Here is an 18,641-nt window from a genome sequence, read left to right on the forward strand (position 1 = left end):
TCTTATGTCCTGCCGTAGTCTTCCACTGGATGTAGCTGTGATATACAGATGAGGAGCTGTTGATAGCAGTGAGTGTCCCTCCAAATTGAAGGTTGGTGTTTGATTCCCAGCTCTTGTATGCATACTGATGTGACATTGGGTGAGTGCTAAACCCCAAGTTGTTCCTGATGGCCTGTTCAGTACCTTGCTTCGCAGCTCTACCGCCATCGATGCATGCATGTGTCTCTGTGAATGACTGAGTGAAACCCCATTCAGTTTGAAACCACAGGTGTGAAAGCACCATTTACCATACATGGAATATTGGTTTCTAATGAATTAAGCAACCAATGGTAAAACATTGGTTTCAAATGATGGCAGACAGAACTTGTGGCTTTGAAAAATGTGCATTCATTTTAGCAGTCGCAAAGATTTAACTGTAAGAGCAAAGCCTCAAACACTGATAAATTGATGATAAAAAAAAAGAAAAACCAAATGTTAAGAACATCACTATAAACAAGAGAAACAACCATTTCAGTGAATCTCAAAATTATTTTTTTTATTTATATTAATCATTTATATGTATCCACAGCAGCATTTTTGATGATCCCACTTAATATACATAGTCCACAACAGAGGAGGGAAGAGACTGGACAGTTCACACAAAACCTAAGTAATGAAACGTAGCAAAGATTTAACTGGGAGTTCAGTATAGCTTGGATCAGCATGCAGTCATGCACATTTCAACTTAGCCTGGTGCATTTTACAATTGCATCCACAGGATCCAATGTCTAAAACAGTACAAAAAAAAATAACAGGTGGGGGAGCTAACACAAATTAAGCTGAGTCAAATGCAGAGCAAGAAAAGACAAAAACCCTGCTTCCTTACTATTGAAAATGTAGGTTAGCACCCAGCATGTTTTTCTGCTACAACCTAATCCTGATACCACACTAAAAAACAAAACAAAAAGGCAATTCCTCAAGAATTAAACTTAAAAAAAAAAAAAAAAAAAAAAATGTACACATTGTTACAAATTTTTACGCAAGTCCTCCATGTTACCCTAGCAATGGATGGCAGGTGTATCAGCAGTCTGCCAGGGCTGGTCAAGGTCAAGGACCTTTTAAATTGGGCGAAGTAAACAGACCAGCAAACCAGATGGTGTGTTGCTGTATGGGGGTCTTAATGCTACACCGCTCAACCTGTGAGACTGTTTTGACAGATTGTTTTGACCAGGAACTCTTGAGATCTTTGCTGCTGTGAGTGTATAATTGAGTCACTACATGTTTCATGAATATATCAACTTTTAGAGCTTATGTCATCAATGGGTAAGTATATTTATGTGAACATATCCATTGTATGTCTAATTAGTACTCTTCTACATGTGCGCCTGGAGGTCTTTCACAAGTTGGTGCATTAAAGTACCACCTCCAGATCTAACAGCTGCACCGTTTTTATGACTATTCAGTAAGCACTCATCTGGTCTCTGCGCTGAGTTGCTTCTGGGTTCCTCACTGGGTGTTGAGTTTGAGATTCATTGGATCACCGGCTTGGATCCTGATTCTTTCATGCTTGGCCGGGTCTAGTCCACCTCTTCCATGTTGCTGTAGGACGGTGCTGCACACTCTCCAGAGTGGGCAAAGAGGCCAGAGGACACCTCTGGGGTCAGTGTAGGTGGTCCTTCAGGATCCAGGTCTGCCCCAAACAGTGACTGGCTAGAGGCCTGTAAAATAAACCAGCATGACAATAAATCAGGTTGTTATTATGGCTTGAGGCCACCTGTATTGGGGGGGGATTAAAAAAAAAAAAAAAGACAAGGACATAAAAAGCTGGACTACTTTATTTCCAAAACACTTTCTACAGTCAAGAGCAGCATTTGGAAAATGGTATCTACATACATTATGATATGGACTTTGAAATAAATCACAGTTCCATCAAAAAAATATCTTTCTAATAAATCTTAATGCATATAGCCATCCATTGGTCAGGGCCACGCAGTTTGAAAAGACGTTATCACTGATACTGAAAGCACCGCTGTTTGTGCTGAAAACTCCTCGACTGTCAACTTTTGCATCAGTTGGTTCCACATCTCCTCTGTGGACACCGGGAGCCAAAAACATTAAATCTGACAAGATTTATATATTATACCAATATTATACTTTTGGATAGTTCATACTTCTCTTGAAACGCACAGTGTCAGCATAGTTGCATATATCAGAATCTAGTACACATTCTGTCAGTGGACTCTTTGGCCAAGCATCTCAGACAAGCATGTTGTTCTGATACCAAGAGAGCACTAGATTGTCCCTGAGGTCCTTGTGTTAAATAAAACACACGCAAGCACCAGAAATAATGGGACAGATTAAGACACTTGGAGCAGAGGAGTTCAGGTTATCATGCATTAAAAACATGTTCATATTTTAGGGGCCTTCAAATTAACAAGAATGAAAAGTCTACGTCTTACCTAACTAACTAGAAAGACAAACTTTCCATTCCGGTAACCTCTGCTGCCTTCCACTCAACACATTTCAAAACAGATTCTACAATGCGGAGTGGACGGCAATTTCATCATCAGCAATTACAGACAGCTTTTTAGCCTTGGCTACTGACATGTTCAGCCAGCCTAAAAAATAACCTACAATACATGGCCTAAACTGTTGAAAAAATAAACAATTTATGACATTGAAGAAAAAAATACAAAGGTTTCTTTTCAGAAGGAAAGCCATTCAATAGTAGAGCACAGACTACTGGGTGGAGACAGAACAGACATTTTAAGGCCCTTAAATCAATTGAGTTCCATTTGAAAAGGCAATAGCGATTTGTCACAGAGAAAGAAAAAAAAATCTCTACATTTTGATATGTTGGAATTCTAAAATGAGCTACTGCTGATTACATTCTCTATTGGTCAGCACTGAAATTGTCTTGCAACAATTTGCAATATTGCAATATTCTCATAATTAAATAATTTATGTTTCTAGTTTCCTGCAGAATCTTTTCAAGAGGACATATCTATCCACTCTTTAAATATTCATATTTTTTCAAGGTTCGGACTGAATATACACCATGGAGCTGCAACCTGATAAGAGTTGGAGTTTTAAAAAATGAAAATAAAAGTCATACGAAAACCTGCAAACTTGTGAGGAAGTGCGTACATGCACATGTGTGTGGCAGGCTCAATAAACTGCATAGAGGAAATTTAAGGAATCGTTCGCCTAACCACAGGTATCGTAGTACTGATCAACTATAACCAGAGGAGCTGATATTTGGGTGCAATGACAGAGATTTTAGTGTCCCCGTCTCAATGAGCCCCTAGTGTCTAAAACATGTCACATAGTGCCTTTTTAACTTAAAGGGTTAAACAGCAGGAGCTTCAAGTAAGGCAAACGTTTTACTGAGTAAAGCCTGATGGAGGACTGGGTAAAGAAAGTGGGTTACCCATATATTTAACAGTTAACTGCCTCCTCATGTTTCACATCCTCATTTAATCAAAGTCCAAACATCCAAGCCAAATGCTTCTCAAGCCCGGCTGGATGTGTGAAGAAGAGGGTAGACAAGGTTGACCAGAAGTGCCAACAGGGCCGCCATGGTGCCCACAATAAAATATCGTACGCAGTCATCGTCGGGATAATCCAGCATTCTTCGGCCGTTATGGCGCCGCACTTCAGTTCTGTCTTCGTCTTCCTCATCTCTGTTCCTCTGTGTTTGCCGTCGCTGCCCAGAGCGGAACTGTCCGCGGGGGCCTTCGTCCAGCCCTTCCTCTTCCTCCTCCAGTTCCCGCCAAATAAGAGAGGCCTGCGATTGGCGGAAACCGGTGTCAGCTTCTGGGAGAAAGGCCTGGTCTAACAAATACTGTGATCATGATTAGAAACAAATACCTGATGTCAGGCTGTGCTGACCTTAGTCCAGTGTGTGCATATAGCCATGCACGGTTTGTGAAACAGGAAAATTAAGAGGATTAAGACATAACTCTAGAGCAGCTTCTCTTTACTCCAGAGTTCTGCCAAACCTCATCATAAACCAATCAGCCAGACTAATGGCTAAAACATCAAGCAAAACAAGACACGGTCAAACAAGTGATGGCCAGATAAACGCTACAGTCACAATCTCAGAATATTTTCTCTGCTCAGGTGTTTTTATATGCGGTCATATACCTATTTCTCACCAAAGTGTTTTTCCAGCTTCACTGCTTTGAGTTAATTTCAGCTCCACCAAAGCTCTATTTGGGTGTTATTTTCAAGTCAAGGTTCAACATCCCTTTTTCTCTGCAGATACTTTTGAACAGTCAAAGCCATATCACACCAGGTATTAACAGCTCCTTTCTATTTTGTCCCATTGAGCTGTATCAGTAAGGAGGCCTAAATACCAGAGGCCCGAGTCTGGCTCACTTTTCGAAAATGAAGCCAACATGCAATGAGTAACAACTTTTCTTGTCCTGCTCTGCCATGTGATACAGCTGCCTTTAAACAATAGGCCCTGATGTCTAGTTCTGATTTGCTGCCAATAATTGATTCCTGGCTACTTTTAAAGTGGACATATCTAATAGCTGCATTTATATTTGTTGAACATTTGAAGCAATCTGCATGGTATACATGTTTTGGCAGTCAATCTGGAAATTAAAACCCAGCATCGCCTCCAAGGCTTAAAGACCCACATCCTCAATTGCACATTCACTTTTATTCCTGTGAGTCCTGTGAATGAGCATCTATCAGACTGCCAACCAATTAGATGAGTGTGTTAATATCTGATTGAATGATGCCTGGCATTTGCATGTTCTACCAATGTCTGCATGGGTTTCCTCCAGGTCCTCTGGTTTCCTCCCACAGTCCAAAAACATGTGGCAGGTTCATTGGGAAAAAATTGTGAAAACTGCCTAGATGTGTGAATGAGAGTGAATGGTTGTCGTCTGTTTATGTAGCCCTGCGATTGACTGGTGACCAGTCCAGGGTATACCCGGCCTCTCGCCCAATGGCAGCTGGGATAGGCTCCAGCATCCCCCGCAACCCTGAGTAGGATAAGCGGTAGACAAAGGATGGATATGCCTGGCACTATCTGATAGTATCAGATTGTATTTTCTTCTTTGCTGTTTATACATTCATGATACATATCAGATATGGGTCACACATAAGGGAAAAAATGCAAGTTGGTTCACTGTGCCTTTCAAAGGTGGTTGAAAATGTCTGCCATGTAATGAACAACACTGCGAATATCTGTATGCCACTAAATGCTCAAATACTCATATTCAACAACCAATAAATGTAATTTCTGTTTTCTTTTTGAAACCTTGCAAGCATTCTCACATTTGACAACCTTACATTAGTGTTCGGTGTGAGGTCTGTATCTCTCTATATGCCTGTTGACGGGAGGTTCATTATTATAATTGATATAGAGACATTGTTATATGAGCCACAGAATATATATGAATTGGTTGTTTGGTCAAAAGATGCTCTTTGAAGAATTGCTCTGGCAACCATGCCAATCCAATTACAGAAGTACCTGAAACACTGAAGTTTAGTTTGGGGCATATATTTATAAAGCCAGTGGAAGAACAGCACTCCTGTTGATATCTGAACTTTTAGCTATGAACTCCTCTTTTGGCTCTATTGGCTTTAAAATGCACAGAACTCATAAAGTGGCAACTGCGGTGATAGCAAGGCGCAGAAACCTCTTCGCAGACGGACAATACATAAAGAGTGATTCATTATTAAAAAAAAAAAAATTAAGAGGATTACATGACACTAAAATTAAATTTAAATTGCAATTAAATACCTACCTAATACCTACTGACTACCTTTAGGTTTACTCTTTTTCAAGTTATAAGGCAGCAACTACATGTTTTATTTCTTTCAAAGTTGGCTACTTTTTATTTTACTGTTTTTCCCACAAAGCGAAGGACTCAGACATGCATAGTTTTCGGTGTTTTATTCATAGCAGGCCTTCCCCTTTCGCATAACGGTTTGGTGTCCCTTTATCATAAAAGGTTATAAAAAGGTAAAAATGGCAAAAAACGGTAAAGCTTTCTTTTTGTGCTGCTCTAATTTCATACATGCAACAATCTATGGTTATTTAAGTAAAACTACATATAAATTTAAAAAGCCGTGTTATCTTCATTTTAAGGATCAGACAGGTTTTGTGGCTCCAGATGAAGTCATTTGGTGGGAGAGTGGGGAAAAAATGGCTCTTTTGGAAGAAGTGGCTGCAGACCCTGGTATGGTGGGTCTCTTCTCACCTCTAAAAATTGTTTCTTCTGGATAAATTGCTTTGGTGTGGGATATATTCTATTTAAATGGTGCTAGTTTATCTGAGCCAAAGTGATTTACACAGCACGGTTTACAATCAGCAAGTATGCATCAATTTGTCAGTCCACAAACCTGGAGTCATATTCAACATGTTGTATTTAATTTAATACATATCTATCTAAGTGGAAATCCTTTCCATCAGATAGCTAAACACTTAAATCGACAACATGAGTCTTGAGCAGACAAATGTCCTGATGCTGCAAATTAATTGTTAGGGCTCAAAACATTCAGCAATGGAAGCAACTGTTGATTTTGACAGAATAAATTAGGAAAATCTGCCTTAGGATTAATAATGCCAGATTCATACTTTAAACATCCCAGAGTGTCATGTAGCAACTAAATGAAAAGAAGTATTTGCTTGCACACGCGCTCGCACGCACACACGCACAAACATGTCTTACAAAGAGGCCTCTCACTGGAGGGAGGATGTTAAAATTGTGAAATATCTGTAGTCGGATGAAAATTTCAAAAGGTTAATCTCATGTTTTTAATTTCACTGACAATGGTGGCAATATCTGGAGTCATGTGTGTCTGGCTACTTAAAAATTGATATATATATATTTATAGTCATTTATTTAAGGTCATGTAAAATAAATAAAGATGTCAGACAATGTTTATGTCAATACATACAGGAATTCATTTTCTTTGGAGTACTTTCTAATGACTGTGTGGTTTGAATATGCACAAAAACATAAACGCAACATAAATCTTGACAACACTCCCTTTTTTGCCTCAAACAATTCACACAATCACTATTTACTTTTGCAGTGCATTAATCACAGCAATAATGTTTGGAACACTCATTTTAACAACTTTCAAACTTCTTCACATAATGCTAGCAGAACATTGGATATGACCTCAGTACCTTAGTAAACATGTTTAGAAACAATAGCACGTGGTTGTGATGCCCTCACCTGGCTGGCAGTAGCTCCCATTGCAGTGGGCGACTCTGCTCCAACTGGTCTGAGGAAGCGTGGAGGTCTCTCAACTGGGGAGTTTCGTCGTCGGTAGAATAGGACATAGGCGTAACGTGTCACCACCTGGCTCTCCTCCACCATTGTAACAGTGCTGTCATCAAACAGACGCCAACCTGTTGAAGAGGTATATGTGTGGGGACCAGAAGAAAGCGTGAGAAGTTGGAAAAAGAACTCATCGTGCCCAGAAGAGTTTGTGGGTACAGACTCACCAACATCACTGCGCTGGCTGTTTTTGTCACTTGGCAGACGAGCATAAGCGGTGTAATGGCCACCTATCATCCCCCCATAGTGGTTGATTACCGCATACAAGTCGTAGATAGGGGGATGTTGCATCTCGTCCTTCTGGCCGATACAGAACTTACTAAGATCCAGATTCCTAACAGGGTACATCAGAGGCAATGAGGTTAGAACAGATTAATACTTAAAAGTTCAGTGTGTGAATTTCATTTGTTAAACATAGTCTGCTCTAAAAAAAAAAATAAAAAAAAAATCTTAAAAGTCTTCATAAATTATAATATATTTAAGTACAGAAGAAGGGTGATAGTGGTATATTTAATTGTACACTTACCGGACAGGAAAGTCGACCATGTCATTAATCTTGTCCCTCCAAATGAAGCTCCGGAAAGAGAAACGTTTGAGTTGAATGATCAATACGTTTGGAAGACGCCACAGCAGCAGCTGCTTGGAGGCCTCACGGTGCTGCTGGCACTTAGGACAGTACCTTTGAAAATAAAAAGAATTTAAGCTTCAGGTTACATTTGCATTTATATTTAGTAGGTGGAACATTTGTTACAAATTTTCATCAGGAGTAATTTTTTTACAATTAAGGTTACAGTGCAGTACAGTCTTGTAAAATTCATCTAAGGCTAGCATGATTAAAACAAATCATCACAGCTTAAATCATCTTGTACTTGTGAAAGCAGCAGCATTTTCTTTCAGGCCTGCTTGGCTTTGGATTCTGTCTCATAAGGTTATGTAGTCAAAATGATTGAATCTGTTGATGACGAATGAAAATAATGATTCATTTGTATCTCCTCTGCAAGCTGTAAACTGCAGCTTGCTTTAGTCATTGTCACTCCCCCATTTAGAGCTACTACCATTTCTCTTCCAGAGCGTTTCAAGATTTAGATTAGTATTTCTTTAATTCTATGGCTAATTCTTTATGTTCTCCATATCACACCAAAGAGAGCCCTACCATGCTTCTTCTGGCGCCAGCACCTCTGGTTTTGTGAAGAGGTTGAGGCACTGCTCCAGGGTAAAGTGGCCCACCCTAGCCGTCTCACTAAGGGAGCCAGGATCCTCCTCATACTCCAGTTCTTTGGAGCTCACTAAGACATACTCCTTCAGCCGCTCATTGTTTTTCCACACCAGCTCCAGTGTCACATCCTCAGGTAGGTCCACAAGTGAATCATCTGCGGAATGGAGTAGAAATTCTGAGCTTTTAATTTGTACAGTATGTTGCTTTAAAAAGCAGCTAAGACTAAGACTGTACGAATAGGTAATTTCAACAAAATCCCAATGGAAATCAGAAAATGTTACAAGGCTTCTTAGTTTCAAAGAGAAGTCTTTACCCTTCTCATCCAGGCGCTGCTCCTTGTTGTTTGCGTCAAGCAAAGCTACATAGAACTGACTGGCATGACCTGAGGTTGTGTCATTTGGGTGTTGATACCCTGCTACTGCAGCTGGAAACAAAGGGAGGGTGGGAATAAGAATTCAATGTACAAAGCAAAGCATCAAAAAAACAGACAGATGTCTGAATTACCTTCTGGCCGTACGGCCTTCTCGCAAGACGTCTCCTTTTCCGCATGGGGGTCCAGAGAGCAGGGAATAGAGGAGTTTGGCTCAGAGAATCCTGAATCCGTAGTCATTGTGGTAGACAGTGAAGTTTGGGAGGATGCAGGATCTGGCTGGGCAAACGCTGCCTGGGAATCTAGCAGCGGAGAAAGGCGATCCAGGTCAGAGTCGCCCGCTCCCACAACACTGCCACCTCCCATGGCCTCATCTCCTGATCCAGGCCCGTCAGGAGAGCCTGCAGGCATTGAGGGAAAGTCTCCTCTGCACTGGGATGTTTCAGGTGATGTCCGCCCTGACCGGAAAGGAGGCTGGAACACGTTGACTGAAAATCTGCAGATACATTGGGGATATCATATTCCAATATGCTTTAGACAACAGTGCATGCTGTTCACATATTGCTTACTCCAAACACACTACACATATAGTCACACTAGGTGCTGGTCACAGATTTCATCAGTGTGTGCAGATAGTGAAACCATAAGTAGAAACACAAATTTAAGAAGTCACACAGACTGAAAACAGCTTGAAAGTGTGTTAACTGACATATATAATGCAGATTTAGAAAGAAACAGTTTTTAGATGTTTTACAAAAGGAAAGGAACTCTTTCTTGGTTACAAGAAATGGAAAAATTATAACAAAGAGACATTGATCTATTTTCCAAATGTATATTCAGTTTTGGAATTTAGCGAAGTACTGCTGGTTTTAACATAGGTATTTTATTGCAGAATATTGTAAAAGACTTGGGCAAACGCTGTCCATGACAGAAAGTCCATTAACTTCTTTTCAAGGAATGCAGAATTTAATTAGGTCATAAAATTTGAAATACTTCAAGTACAATTGCAAGTATGATGACCCTTTTTGATCAAAAATGAAAAAAAAAACAGACTGCTAATATTATCAACGGATGGACTTATTAAACTACTGCTTCTATCAAAAGCCACATTGCAAAGAGGTACACAAGATACTTCATTTAGCCACAACAATCTGTAGGCAAAGTTATGTTTTCTTTGATGATGAGTATTAATTGCTTTACGTGGATTTTTGTACCTAGAGTATCCCTGCAGTAGCTGGGCCAGGCGGGTGTAGGAGAGTCGGGACTCCGGCACAGAAACCAGGAAAGGCAGGCCCACCTTTTCTGTGTTGGGTCGACACAGGCCCTTATGGTTCGGCCAGTGGTTCCTTTGACAGTTTCTGGGAAAATTGTAGTAAACAGTTATGCCAGACCAGTGTCTGATCTTTGATGCTGATACAAATATTTTGCAGCTGTAAGTGTATTAAAAAGAGAAATGAAACATTTTGATTGGTTTAGTACTCGTCTCTAAATAATCATTCCATGGAACATGTACTAAAAGCACCAAAATTGCTCATTATGAAAATTAACTATGACATTTTTGACATTTGGATAACATTAAAATTGTGTCACAGTGTAGTTACTTTTAACATGGTCTATGACAACAAACTCCACCACTGTGTAATAATGTCAAACACCACTCACTGATTGCAATAGCCCACACAATAGCAGCCGGTACAGCGCTTGAGCTTTTCTTCATCAGGTATTGGAGGCTTTAGGCAGGAGGCACACTTTGAAATGGGGATATTGGGAACCTGGAGTCTCTGTAGGGCAAAGACACACAAGTTGGTTCAGTGTGTTGGAGCAAAATGTATGTTCTACTGATAAATAATGAAACTATGTTCTTATGACCTGCTGTACTCTGACCAATACAACTCTCTCCTTGGCCAGATCCTTTGAGAGCACCTCAAAGCAGAACAACATGTCAGAAGACGACACTGTGTCCAGGGAATGGGTTGGTGAGAACATCCGCTGGAAGCTGTTCTTCCCAACCTTGGAGAAATTGGGAAAAAAAAAGGAAATACAAAGAGTACTTATTCTTTGCTTGAGAAAAAAAATAATTATAATGTAAAAGAAAAAACACACACACAAAAGTAACGACTACATCTGTCCTTAGGGAAAAAGAAGTGCTTTGAAATGTACTTGAGTAATAAAGGGAAAAACATACTCATCACATTAATAATGTTATGCAATAATTATGAAATAACCATTGATTCATACTGCAGCATGAAAAATGAAAAATATGGCAGCTTTAATATATTTATATATCTGTTGACTTATTTGATGAATTGATTTGTTTTGCACAGATGAATAAATCAAGGAATAGTCTCTTAAATGAGTTTCTCTTCTATCACTTTAGAATTAAGACACCAAATGATTGAAAAAAAAAAAATCAGCTGTTATTTGAACTTGGCAGGATTGAAATGGAAATGTATGGACGCTTTTTTAACTGAAAAAGAGTAGCATAAAAAAGTCTGGGAAAAATGGGCAAGCAAAGTACATATTTCAATGGAGAAAAGTACACCTCCATTCCCAGTATGAATGCTTCATTATGGAAAATATCTAACCTCTGCCAGTCTGAGATTCTCTGGTTTGACCCTCACACTCCTGGAGACAGATTCAAGGACTTCAGCAGTCCTGGAGTTCTCCTTGCTCACGCTCACCAAAAACTGACATACACAAAAACAAAACAGTCATGTCACACATGGGTTTTAAGTCAAGAGCATTTGCATTTTACTCTAACACTATCCTTTTTTTCTCTTACCTTAACTGGTTTTTTATGAGGCTCCTTTGCAAAGTAGAATACTGAGAGCACCTTTTGTTTTTGAGGCAATGGGACAGGCAAGTAAAGGAAGGGGTCAAATGTAATAGATACCTAAAAGCAGATGAAGAAATATGGAGAAACAGGTTATTTGCCATTCATCACCTTAATATAGAAACACACTTTGTGGGAAAGTAGTCTCTATCACCTTGGAGCATGTGGGGCAGACAAGCTTGGATTTGAACTGGCCTTGGAAGAGGTCCACTATGAAAGAGTCATTTCTCATTTTGTGCCTCTGCCACGCTTCTTCTGCCACCACCTGCACAAACACACAAAGCACAGCACATGCTATCTTGGTGAAACAAGTCACAAGAAAGTCTATAAATATGTTGATGTAAAAATCATCCAAGGAGGAATAATTCTCGTTTACTTTTCACACGTCAAATAAATATTGCAAGACAGTATTATATCCTGCCAGGAAGCTAATTCACAGCACTGACCACAAAGCAAAAAATTAGAAAAGCACCTACCTCATCCAAACGACCATCAGAGTCCACTGTCTCTGTGTATGGTTTGTTCTGAATACGGTTCAAGTCCTCATGGAGCCCGTCAAGCAAGAAGGCCATGAACTCCTGGGCATCGTGTTGAGCGTAGCCTGTAAACTGACTGGCCTTACTGGCCACTATTGCCTATGAAGTTCAATACAAACAAACAAGGAAACCCAAGAACGTTTATATTGATCCAAGCAGAAACAGAAAATTGAACACATTTGATCTATGATGTAGTTGATAGAATGAAATCGCCAGCAGGCCTGCTGTCCATCTACCTTGAGCTTTGAGGGTTGGAAGGCGTGGTGTGTTCCTTTCCAAAGGGCCCTAAGCAACACCGCAAAGCCAATTGCTAGTCTGCCTCCTGTTCCTAGAGGATTATTGCAGTTGATTTCCGCCTCAAACGCCCGGTCTGCAGAGGCAGATAAATTTATGGCATGAAGATATACCTTTTGGTACACCTTTACAATAAACAAGGAATACTTTTGACATTGTTAACATTCCGAAAAGCAAAATACAGTAACAACAAAATCATGATTTATGCCTGAAAAAGTAGGTCTTGCTGTGGCAGTTAATTGTATAAGACACTATATACTCTATTGGTCTGGACTGCCTCTGTCAGATGCTTGATGAGGCCAAGCGGTAGTGATGCCTGTCAGCAATGGTTTCATCACCTTGCCATAACCTGCCAGACCTGTAGTCCTCACCCTATCTGACTACCTCCAGTTTACATGTAAGCACTTCCCAAGACTATCCATAAATCAAGGCAGCGAGTAACAGCATAATTTTCTATGCTTTAATGATATAGCATTATCAGTGTATTCAGCCCTTGATATCCTAAAAGTCTCAATGTTTATAGTGTAGGAACATACAGCTATAATAATAGAGATGGCATTCAAAGTCACATTTTTTTAACATGAGTACTTATGTAAACAAACATCTTCTAAATAGTCGATTTACCATGAAAGTAATCCCTGAGTTCTCTGGTGTTGGATAGGGATTGAATGACACTGTTCATGAAGCAGGTGTTGCCAAGGTTAACCAATCCTGTAAAGCCAGGCAAGCACACCTTCTTCTCCTCCTCTTCCTCATGACGGTCACTGCTAGCAGGAGGTGTGTGGGTCATGGGTTGCACCATGCAGGTAGGCTTAGGCTGAGACAAGAACCAAATACATTCATTCATTCTATAAACACGAGACAGTGATATGAGAAACGTGTATCTATCCACATACTGTTGTAACAGTGGGCTCAGACTTCGTGATGGCAACATGTTCAGTGACAGCACGAGGGGTTACGGACTCCAGACCCCCATCCTCCCCTCTTGGTGAGACCTTAGGGACCTTTGGTTTCTCCTCCCCAACCCTTGGAGGCTCCACCTTGGCTGGCAGGCTGTGTTGGCTGCTTCCTGGTTGGCTCTTCTCTATGCAGGCAGGGCTGGAGGGCACAGCAACTTTGGCGCCACCCACTGCACCTTAAACAGAGGAGGATAGAGCTTGTGGTTAGAAAATGAAGGTCAAGAAGAAAAGGCAAACTGCTGCTACTATGTGTTCTAATGCACAAATATCTACGATGTCTCATATAAACTATCAAGAGTGAAACACTTCACGGCCATTCAAAGAAAATAGAGAATTTGTTGTGTTTATTGCAGGCCATGTATGGCAACAATTACACAGAGAGGAAAAATTCTCTGTTGCAAGAGTAATTTTCTGCTGGCAGTATAAAAGAGATGGGGATTAGTGTTTCACAGACAGTGATTTCCTGATAGTGTAGCACTGCCAAAATTGACAATGGACACTCATGTTTACTGATGGGTTAGAAATCTCTTCATTGCACAAAGGAACATCATCAGTGCACAGTTGACCAATTGGTGGATTTTTTTCAACTTATCTCCCACTTGGAATCAATATATTTATGCATCCCTGTGATGCAAAGTGTAAAGCAAATCAATACTATTCACCCCTAATTAAATTCTGCACTTTATCAATATAGATCAAATATAACATTATGAGAAATGGTTAAGTTAACAAATGCAAAACCACTAAATATATTGAAGAACATTGAAAAAAATATTAAATACTTAAATTAGTAAAAAATTAAAAGTGCAATTTTAGTACGGGGCTAAAGCAAAAGGAAGCAAAAGGAAAAAAAACAAAAAAAAAACGTGAAAAAACATTTGAAATTGTTTGCTTCCAGAAAATTGTAGGAAAAGTAGTTTGTCTTATTCTTATTTGATATGTATCAAACAAGGTTTGATACTCTTAACACATGTAAGGATTTTTTAATGAGAGTTTGCAAGCCATTTCATCACATTTACAAAAAATAAATAGAAACCTGGCAGCAGACCTTGTGAGGCAGGGGCCTCCAGTCCCCCCCAGCGCTGGCTGTGTCTTTTCTTTAGGAAGATGTCCAGGCGGGATGGGGTGAAGGAATAGCTGCACTGCTCAGGCTGGATCAGGTTCCTTGCACACCAAAGACAAGAGTCGACGGTCAAGTCCATTTGAACATTTTAAACTGACCTGAAATTAGCAAAGTCATTTCTGCAATACACATTCTCTGAAGTAAAACTATTTTCTTCACCAACCCGTTTGAACATATAGTATTTCCCTTGCTAAGGCTGTTTCTGTTTCCATCACTGTATGTGTAGGTAAATGGACTGTGAGGAGCTGGGAATCAAACCAGGAATGTTCAGATACAAGGACAACCCCTCTAATCCCCTAGGCCATGCCACCCCATAATAATAAGAGCACTGCCATTAGATGGAGTCCTAGCATCTGAAGCTGTTGGTCATTAACCAAAGGCATTAGCAGTAACAGAGCTAAATGTAGCATGAATATGTAAATTCAGTTCTCTCCATTTAAAGACAACCTGCAACATTTACCTGAGTTTGACTTGCCACTTGAAGACTGTGTTCGGTCCACAGTCTGAGTGAAGCCGCAGAAAATTGGCATCACTGTCAAAAAAAAAAAAAAAAGGAGGGGGGGGGGTGTTATTGATAGATCTTCATCACAAGTCAAAACATAACGCTATTAGAGGAACTACAAACCTTGTCTGGAAAATGAGGGTGAAGTCCTGTTCCCTGAAGATGACTCTGGCTGTGTCCCTACAGATACCCTTCATGTAAACGTTCACCACCATCAGGTCTGTGCCTTTCTCGTATGAATCATTCTTCATCAGCTGCAAGTTCACCATCGGCTCAGGGGCTAAGGCATCGCATATTAAAAGGAAAAGTTGAAATAAATCATCCTTAAAAAAGGCTATTTAAATACATGGGCGTTTTTTTTTAATCCAAGAGGCATTTCCAAAACTAACCTTCCTGTTGCTTAATTTCAAGAAGAGATTCCTCCTTCGTCTGGTCCTGTTTCTCCTCTCCGTCAAAGCCACATTGATTCTGAGTTACGTGAGGTGAAAGGTCACTCTTGGCAGCCAGGCCAATGACCGTCATCGAACCTTTCTCTTTTGATCCCACTTGGTGGCACGTCAGAGTATCCTGGATGGTCTCTTGCTCAACAGGTATTTTTTCTGGCTCAGAGTCAATTCTATCTTCCAGCCGCTCTGAGGAGGCCGAGTCTGTTTGGTTGCTTGTGGTGATGGATTTGTGACAGTCGCTGGTGGTGAGAGGGCCTGTTGATTTGCTTTCACTGCTGTGTGCAGCAATTCCAGGCCTATGCTCTATAGGCGGACAATGTTCTTGTGTCTCCGCCTCCTGAATTACGAAAAAGGAAAATTATAATTTTTAGACTTAAAACAGCCTTGTTAAAGCTTTAAATGAGTTTCAAATTGATAGGACAAGTGTATTTGTCAAAACTGATCAATCTTTTCATTAAAGTTCCCAAAAACAGTAGTAAGACGAAGAATTAAACACTGGTTCAAATGATCTCACTCGCAGCTTCGTGACAATCATCACATCCATACAACTACTGGACAAACTAATTTGAAAATATTTGAATACCCTGTTGTTTTTTTTTCCCATTGGATTTACCAATGATTTTTTTCTTTTTATTTTGTATTATGTGAACATGAAAGGAGTACTCTACATATATCTATCTTAGATGCATTGTTATTCATACTTTGTTTTGATAGCGGTAATGCACTGTGACTGCCCATCAGATTTATTTGGCGCCAAGGCTTGTAATATAGACAGATTGTAGCAGAGTTTGGAAGTCGAAGCATGGTTATTCATCAGAATGTGACAATGCAATAAATGGTTCTTAAAGTCAATGACCAATAATGGTCAAACCCATTATCTCAATATTAACCAATAGATAAATACATAAATAAATAAGCATGCTGATGGAGCAGTCTGCTTTTCATCTCCTTTATAGCCACAAATAATATCGCTATACTGAATGTAAAAAGGTCTAGAAAAAAAACTAAGAAAAACATGGCAGGATTCTTCAGTGAACATATTGCAAGAATAGTGACACGGCTACAGGCCCAAATGGCAATAAGTAAGAGCACATGTAATTTTAGTTCACATTATTTGACATGAACTCCAACTATAAAATTGTTTTATTCATAGATAAATTATTAATAGTGATGAATGAAGAAATTCTATTCCAGTTGCCATGACAAGAAAATTACACTGAAAATTTATGAAAAGATGGCAACAATTTAATTTTTCTTTCCAGCAATAATGGGTGAAATTATGGGTCTATTCCATCAAATTTTAATAATTTCATAAAAATATTTTTTCGAAGAAACAAACAAAAAAAAACAGGAATTGGTGCCATCAAATCCCTTCAAAAGCAAATTCTATAGTTCTATTACCTAGTTTGTTTAATCTCAAATCCTTTTCATCCAGGTGCCTCTACAGGACTGTCTCAGAAAATTAGAATATTGTGATTAAGTTCTTTATCTTCTGTAATGAAATTACAAAAACAAAAATGTCATACATTCTGGATTCATTACAAATCAACTGAAATATTGCAAGCCTTTTAGTATTTTAATATTGCTGATTATGGCTTACATCTTAAGAAAACTTAAAAATCCTATCTCAAAATCTCTTCTAATTTTCTGAGACAGTCCTGTAGGCTGTGTTTATGAAGATTAATGAAATAAGTTCACAACAGCTCAGACACACCACAGTACAAGGTTTCTCACCTGAGTTTTGCTGGTATGGCTGGCAGCAGTGACAGTTACTCCGAGTGTGTGTTCCTGATCACCACCTACTCTCTCTCTCCTGCGTTGTGTCTGTGGGCTCCGGCCGATGGTCTGGTGTGTGTGTTGAGCTTTACTGTTTGCAATTGAAGACTTGACAGAGTGCATGTCCCTATCAGCAGGTGACGCAGCCTCCCTGGTGGTCTTGGGCGGGTGTGTAATAGTGCGCTTGGCACTGGGTTCCTGAGGCTGCTGCTCAACTTTTGTTACAGTTTTGCTGAATAAGGAGGAGCCATCTCCACCTCCAGTTTTTATCCCAGAGTCTGTCGAGGCCTTGTCATATGCCTGTTTGTTTTTGAGGCTGCGTTTGGCCCCCCGCTCAGCTTTACCACCGCGCCTTATCTCAGTGTGTGCTGGGGAAGCAGAAGGCTCACACTGAAGTTGCGGTTGGGAGGAGGAGAGCTTGGGATTCTCCACTGACTCCAGAACAACAGTCCTCATTTCCGGCTCATTGTCATTTTTGGTCTCAGTGGGTCCTGACTCTTTTTCCTTCTTGTTGGACTGAAACAGAGCAAAGTGGGAAAAAAAACTTCACTTAATAAATCAACAGCATAGGGTGAGGATCAATGTCTGCTATCACTGTGAAAACAACAGAAAAAGAAAGACTCAATTTGGAAAGCATTAGCAGTCCTAATACTTTAAACAGCAAAATAGTTGTATAAAGTCTGTCTGCAAACACATTCATTTAGCATCCCCCTGTTTGCCAGGGACGGATAGATCCCCTGACTAAAGGCGAACCCTGTAAGAGAAATAAGGGTCCTAAGAAACAGTCAGAAACACTTAAATGTGTGTGTGTGTGTTTGTGGTACTATATTCAGAAATGACAACAGCCGTACACCAAATGAAAATCATGGTGTGTCTTATAAAACAGGACAAGCAATCAGAATCCCGTATCTTTTAGTTGTAAACATCATCAATCACCAATAAGTATCGTTTCAATATCTACCATCACAATCTACCAAGTCTAAGCTTTCCTCTGTAATAAATGGTGAGCCAACGGTATCACAGACAGTGCAGTATCACCGTGGATTGAGTTGTGATATTTTGTACGAGAGAGAAAAGTGTAGTCTCTTGGGCTTTTGACCATTAGGTGAGATCTCCAAAACATTTACATATTCAAATTTCAATCTTTTAGCGAAGGTCAGATTCATGCTTTAAAATTAAAATAAAGCAGTGCAGTTCAGCTTCTATATACACACACGTGCACATGGGAACAATACAAAGAATTTCTTGAGATTTTCTCGAGTTTTACATTCGTAAAAACAGACATAAATAAATACTC

General features: G+C 39.8%; 1 protein-coding gene across 4 annotated transcripts in view; it reads right to left on the minus strand.

The window, feature by feature from the left end:
- Positions 1-514: 514 nt before the first annotated feature.
- usp19 (ubiquitin specific peptidase 19) overlaps positions 515-18,641 on the minus strand; it is a 28,767-nt gene continuing 10,640 nt past the window's right edge. The window contains exons 5-26 of one of the 4 annotated variants that reach the window (XM_086159433.1): positions 17,303-17,860; positions 15,512-15,905; positions 15,246-15,402; positions 15,081-15,152; positions 14,546-14,661; positions 13,435-13,667; positions 13,163-13,355; positions 12,481-12,614; positions 12,185-12,343; positions 11,863-11,973; positions 11,658-11,768; positions 11,461-11,562; positions 10,745-10,885; positions 10,538-10,656; positions 10,090-10,233; positions 9,010-9,371; positions 8,819-8,929; positions 8,443-8,659; positions 7,816-7,968; positions 7,457-7,623; positions 7,185-7,360; positions 515-1,697 (exon numbers count right to left, since the gene is read on the minus strand). In XM_086159433.1, the coding sequence (XP_086015559.1) occupies positions 1,557-1,697; positions 7,185-7,360; positions 7,457-7,623; positions 7,816-7,968; positions 8,443-8,659; positions 8,819-8,929; positions 9,010-9,371; positions 10,090-10,233; positions 10,538-10,656; positions 10,745-10,885; positions 11,461-11,562; positions 11,658-11,768; positions 11,863-11,973; positions 12,185-12,343; positions 12,481-12,614; positions 13,163-13,355; positions 13,435-13,667; positions 14,546-14,661; positions 15,081-15,152; positions 15,246-15,402; positions 15,512-15,905; positions 17,303-17,860 (4,071 nt within the window). In that variant the 3' untranslated portion in view covers positions 515-1,556. The other 3 variants (XM_086159432.1, XM_086159431.1, XM_086159430.1) reach the window with 3 other exon arrangements.

This window comes from Fistularia commersonii, chromosome 14, assembly GCF_037954325.1.
Source record: "Fistularia commersonii isolate RoL2024-O1a breed Wild chromosome 14, RoL_Fcom_v1.0, whole genome shotgun sequence".
NCBI classification, from domain to species: Eukaryota; Metazoa; Chordata; class Actinopteri; order Syngnathiformes; family Fistulariidae; genus Fistularia; species Fistularia commersonii.